At 40.2% G+C, this 6,000-nt stretch overlaps 1 protein-coding gene across 16 annotated transcripts in view; it reads right to left on the bottom strand.

The window, feature by feature from the left end:
- Nucleotides 1–843: 843 nt before the first annotated feature.
- smoc1 (SPARC related modular calcium binding 1) overlaps nucleotides 844–6,000 on the bottom strand; it is an 80,714-nt gene continuing 75,557 nt past the window's right edge. For 12 of the 16 annotated variants that reach the window (XM_077238355.1, XM_077238349.1, XM_077238345.1 and 9 more), the window contains one exon: nucleotides 844–2,703. In XM_077238355.1, coding sequence (XP_077094470.1) covers nucleotides 2,664–2,703 — 40 coding nt within the window. In that variant the 3' untranslated portion in view covers nucleotides 844–2,663. The remainder of the gene's footprint in view (nucleotides 2,704–6,000) is intronic. The other 4 variants (XM_077238361.1, XM_077238346.1, XM_077238359.1 and 1 more) reach the window with 2 other exon arrangements.

The raw sequence follows: 6,000 nt of genomic DNA, 5'->3' as shown, positions 1-6,000 counted from the left end.
ATGTGGACCATTAAACCTTCAGGCCTGCTTAAAACACACTTAACATTGAAAATTCTGGTTAATACATCCTTAAATGATGAGAACAAAAAAATATTTAAATTCTTATATAAAAGTTGCTTATTAAAATAATTTAAAAGTAAACAAGAGGTTAATTTCATCAAATTAAAGTTTAGGACAAAGCCTGAAGTGTACTAATTAAATGTGTACTTGTGGTGTAATTGAAATAATATATAACAAAACTGTACTTGCAGATATAATATAATATTAAAGACATAAAAAGCCACTTAAGTGTTCTTCAAGAGAGTACACTTTGTAATAATGTCAAAATAAAAGTGTTAGTTTAAAGTACATTTGAAATCATTATTTTAATATTCTGCTGTCGTGCTTTAAAAAGTAAATGTATTTTTGTAGCACTTTATTGTACAGTCCTGTTCCCCATACATACTATATAGTATAGTAATTTACAATAACTGAGTAATAACTAGGTACTAACCCTTAACCTATCCTAAACCTAACCTTAACCCAATTATATTACCAGTGCTTTTTTAGGTAAGTACACTGTAAGTACATGTAAGTAAGTACACGTACTGTAAAATAAAGTGCAACTCTTAATTTGAGGTGTTGAGTAACATACTAAAGCACATGTGAAGTACTTGATTAGTAACATGACTCTAGTGTGTTATCTGAGTTGTGAGTTATTATAATTTAAATGTACTTCATTTTAAAATTGTATGTCTTTTCACAGGGTAATGTATGATTCTCCATATGATCTTCACGAAGCAAAAGATGTACATTATCAGATGAAAAAAACCCCAAAAAACAAAAAACAATTGGACACAGTTATTTTCTTTTAAATGTGTATTGTCACTGGCTGTCATTTTTACATTGTGTTGAACAGACTTAAAAAAGACCAAAAAAAACTAAACAGACATGATGAGAGCAAAACAGTCTACTCACAATTATTTACTCTAAGATATAATCTAATTGATTTTGACATTGCTTTCAGAGTTTGCTAAACAATTTTTTAAGATTGAATTGGAGAAAAGCCCAAAAATAAAAAAAATATTTACAACTTGACCATTTTACTTTTTAAGCCAAAGTAATGGCTTGCAAGTACATGTAACACACACACACACACACACACACACACACACACACACACACACACACACACACACACACACACACACACACACACACACACACACACACACACACACACACACACACACAAACAAACACATCTTTCCTAAAATAGAAAGTTATCGAAAAAAGAAATAAGGGGTAAATATATTTATATATCTCTATTTTTATTGTTTTCTTGCAGGATGTTGAAGTAATGCTTTTGGAATGGACAAGAAATTATAATTTCCAAAGCCCAGTAAATTATGACATAGAATGTAATTTTGAGTCAATGAAAATACATCTATTTTTTTTTTAATCAATTACCCTTTTCTCGTATTCGTTGCTGCAACATAACTACTACACAACTGATTACATTGGCTGAGAAAAAAAAACTGCTTTCGAACACACTCCATTTATAGTAAGACCTACATGAACCTCCTGATTTAGAAAATCCTCTTCTAGCCAGAGAAGAAAATGCGCGAAAAAAAAAAAAGGTAATACCATGGTAGAAAAAAAATACAGTGGTACTGAATGATTACATTGTAATTTTCCATGGTGTTTACATGTCACTCCTAAGTACTTCAAAGAATACTATGGAACATGTAGAAAGGTATTACTAGGGTATTGTCTATTAGTGTATGCCAAGAACTGATATATGGAAAAATGTTACACTCAAGTATTTCTTATGAAAGGATATTATAAATATGAATCCTAAACCAGGCCAGTTGAGTGCATTTCTCAGTCAAAACCCTGTACTATCTAATGTTGTATGTAATGTTCAAGATTTGATAAAACATTGTGAAAAAGCAACACCAGTTGTTCAGTATGTGAGACAAACTGTACTTACTGAATAATCCATTTGAAGAAAGCAAAGCTAAGCTAAGTGTTTCGTGACATTTACTAAACTAATTTTGCGTGATAGTGTTTTTGACCTCTGACATCTGAACAAACCATGTAGAACTTACAGCTAATTCTCAGGCGATGGTTGGGTGTACATTACTAGTGTCATGAGGTGCAAGACTGAGAGACCGTAGCTAATGTTTGTTGACGGAAAAGATTTCACTCCATTTCTTTTCCACTAATGCTCCATTAGTTTTGTTGCCAAGGTGAACAAAGGAGCAAACATATTGGTTGAATGGACATTTTCAAAAACAACAGAAAACAGACGACATTTAAAGACAAGCTTATTTCAAAATGGAAGGCTTGCTTTGTTTCTATTTTTGAATTGACATTAAAAAATGACTAATTCAAAAACAACTATATAATACTGTCTGGATTAGCAGTGAGTGTGGATGTGCTGAAAATGTGGACGGTAGCAGATAATTGTTCAACACTTACAATTTGTCACTCTTTAAGTCATATTAATAAAACGTTTACAAAACAAAGGACATTATAAAATGCCTAACAATGGGAGGAGAAAGTGCAAATATTTTGGCTCCATTTTTTTTTCTTGAGGAACCTCTTAATTTCTCAGAATCCTTCGTTGTACTCTTCCAGCAGTGAACAGATGCCTTCCCACTGTGCTTCGTCCTACCGCCTCATCTTCTGGAACTTTCTGTCTTCAGACCAGACGACCTACTGGAAAACAGACAGTCTGGTGAGACAGGTGAGCGGCTAGGTGTTTGCATTCAGCTTGCTGGCCTACAGATGCGTCAAAACACACCCATAGCGTGACAAGACGGCAGCATTCTTGAGATTATCTGCACTCATGCATGCACACATTCACATATGCGCACATACATGCACCCTAGATCTTGTCTGCGATCTCACACACACACACACACACACACACACACACACACACACACACACACACACACACACACACACACACACACACACACACACACACACACACACACACACACACACACACACACACACACGACAAACTGGAAGAGAGATATGGGGCAAACAACATGGTCGGATGTGTGTGCTTTGTCTGTGAGCAGAACATCTCCAGATGCACCAAATGCATTCAAGATGATATGTTCGATGTCAGCTCCAAAGATACACTGGCTTCCTTCAAATGATGTTGTGCTTATGCGAGCATCGTAATGTTGTTGGAAGGATAAGAGGCCATGTTTGTTCTCTTTGGAAAGTCATTTGGGAAACAGACACTTCCCCTGCGGCTGATGTGTAATTATTTCTCTACTGCTACCTCCTTGTCTTAAATTCTCTCACTTATCCATTTTGCCTTTGAGGCTGGGACGTTTGACATTAGCCCACAAATCATTGGTGATTCGTGCAAATTGCTGCTTCTCAGTATAGAAAGTAACCCAACATGCGGCAGAAAGAGTATTTAGTACACGCCATGTACAGTACAGTTAACCATAACGGACTGATGTGGCGTGTAATTGGATCATGATTGCATTGGGAACAGGGACATTTGGTGTCCACAGTTTGGGCTATAGGACTCCTTTTGGGGCTATCAATCAGAGAGGAACTTGGGAGATGGGTAACACAGACAGATTGCTTGCAGATGGCCGCTGTAGAAGGGAGTACAAGAGTTTCAGTGAAGAACCCCCTCCCTACCCCATGGGGGAAGGGACTGACAGGCGGAGGGGGGTCCCGGGCCCTGGAGAGTCCATCAGATGTCTGTGTATGTGTGAGGTCAACAGCAGGCATTTGGGGGTGGGGAAATGCAGGTGGCACTCAAAAGGAACAGACCTGCTTTATCACCTATGCTGAATTTATTACTTGCACAAATTTAAGCCTAAAGTGTACTTCAGTTTTTACACGAATGCTTACAGTAGCGCAGAGTTATTCAAATGGCCATTTTACCGTCTCTACAGATTAAAGTGAGCAGCGCTTCAAAACAACGAGCTGTTTTGGCTCTCTGGGCCCAGGATTCGCATCTTTGATGACTATTTTGAGTGTTTAGGATTTTTGTTTCTTTTACAAAGTATATTTTGGGCTGCCTTGATGGAAATGTATAACTGTTCCAAAAAAGTATTTTCTGGACTTCCGCTGGGAAGGAAATATAGAGACCAGACCTCTTGGAACTTTAATTGAATACCCCTGCAGTGGCGTATGCATACAGCCAAGTGCATTGCCTTTCTAGAACTTATGACTGATAAAAATGTACACTTAAACTACAGTTCTGTCATGACAACTCTCGGCGTGATTGGCAAGGTAATGGATATGACAATGTTTATATATTTGGTTTTGGTGGAATAGATCTGCTACTGCAGAGCATGTACGGGACTTGCTCCTGCCAATTAGAGGTTGTACAGACTAGTTGACTTTAATGCTCTGCCATGATGCAGTAAGCTTGACGTCGACTAGTCGATGGTCATGGCCTATAGAGGGTGCAACAGGATATGAAATCTTTGAAGTCCATTTTACGCGCCATTTCCAACAGTTAAAAAGACAAATAAATGCATACTCCAAGAGCACTCCACAAGATATGTTTGATTATACCATCTGGATGCACAAAATGTATTAGATGAATGCATGTTTTAAACAGTTTAATGTACACATAAATTAACCGCTGCATTATAACGCACAAACAAAGCTTGCACATCACGTGCAGACCACACAGAAACATTCAGTAGCGCAGAAACATTGTCACTGTTCTGTGACAATGAAACTGAAAACTTCTATCATATATTTCTTAGTACCTAAAACGATACTCGGTTACTAAACGTAACCTCGGTTCTCTCTAGAGAGGGAACGAGTATTGCGTAAGTTCAGCTTACGCTACGGGAAATATTCATCTTCTCGAGATGTTGAAGCCAAAAAAAAAAAATTATCCTTAATTTTGTTCTCATTGTCAACGCAGTGCAGCAGCTAGCAGACCTAGAGCAGGCCATCTCGCGTGCTCATTGGCTGCCCTGCGGGCAACTGCTGCAGCCTACCAGTGAGCCCGGCGTGACGTCACGCCCAATGAAGGGCGCCCGCGCCTTCATAGCGTCACAGCCCGCCGGAATGGCCTTGGCTTAGCGTATAAAAGTAGGGGCTGTAGGCTGACTTCCCTGGTTTTTTGTCGACTGAAGCGAAGTCGCTCGTGGCGCGAGCACGGCCGGTTACGCAATACTCGTTCACTCTCTAGAGAGAACCGAGGTTACGTTTAGTAACCGAGTATCGTTCTCTTACGAGAGGTTCTCTCTTATTGCGTAAGTTTAGCTTACGTTACAGGAACACTCTGTCAACGCTGGTGCGCGCCAAGCATCCACCATGAGACCCCGAACTTTCAGGGGAACCCCATAAGTGGAAAACATAAGGTGGCCAGCCACGCGGGCCATCACTTGTACATAAGCACACATAGGGAATACAGAGCAGCGCGCCGGTCTGTATAGGCACATGGCATATACCCTACTAGTGCAGCTCAACCAGGAGAGCGGAGTCACGTGAGAGTGATCTGAGCAGGAAGATCTGGGCAGAATACACCTCTCCTTCAAACTGACAAAAGTTTAGCCTGCAAGGCAGGAACTTCTAGGTTATAAAACCTGCAGAGGTAGACGGAGAGCTCCAGCCCGCCGCTACACATATGTCATGGATAGAAATCCCACTGGACCATGCCCACGACGAGGCCACGCCTCTCGTGGAATGAGCCCTGATGCCCAGAGGGCATTGCAGACCTTTTGACGCATAAGCAGCTGCTATAGCGTCCACTATCCATCTGGACAGGCTCTGTTTCGAGGAGGCGAGACCCTTGGTGCGCCCACCAAACGAAACAAAAAGCTGTTCTGAACGCCTGAAGGAGGCGGAGCGCGTAATGTAAAATCTCAGCGCCCTGACAGGGCAGAGGAAATTTACCTCACTTTCGCTGTCAGATGCTGGCAGAGCTGACAGCGAAATAACTTGCGCTCTGAATGGAGTGCCCATCACTTTAGGAACATAGCCATGTCTAGGTCTGAGGATGACTTTAGA

Source organism: Siphateles boraxobius, unplaced genomic scaffold (assembly GCF_051911475.1).
Source record: "Siphateles boraxobius isolate OS27281-9 unplaced genomic scaffold, OSU_SipBor_1 22, whole genome shotgun sequence".
NCBI lineage: Eukaryota > Metazoa > Chordata > Actinopteri > Cypriniformes > Leuciscidae > Siphateles > Siphateles boraxobius.
Note: the sequence above shows the minus strand (reverse complement) of the source record. Positions and strands in the feature narration are given on the sequence as shown.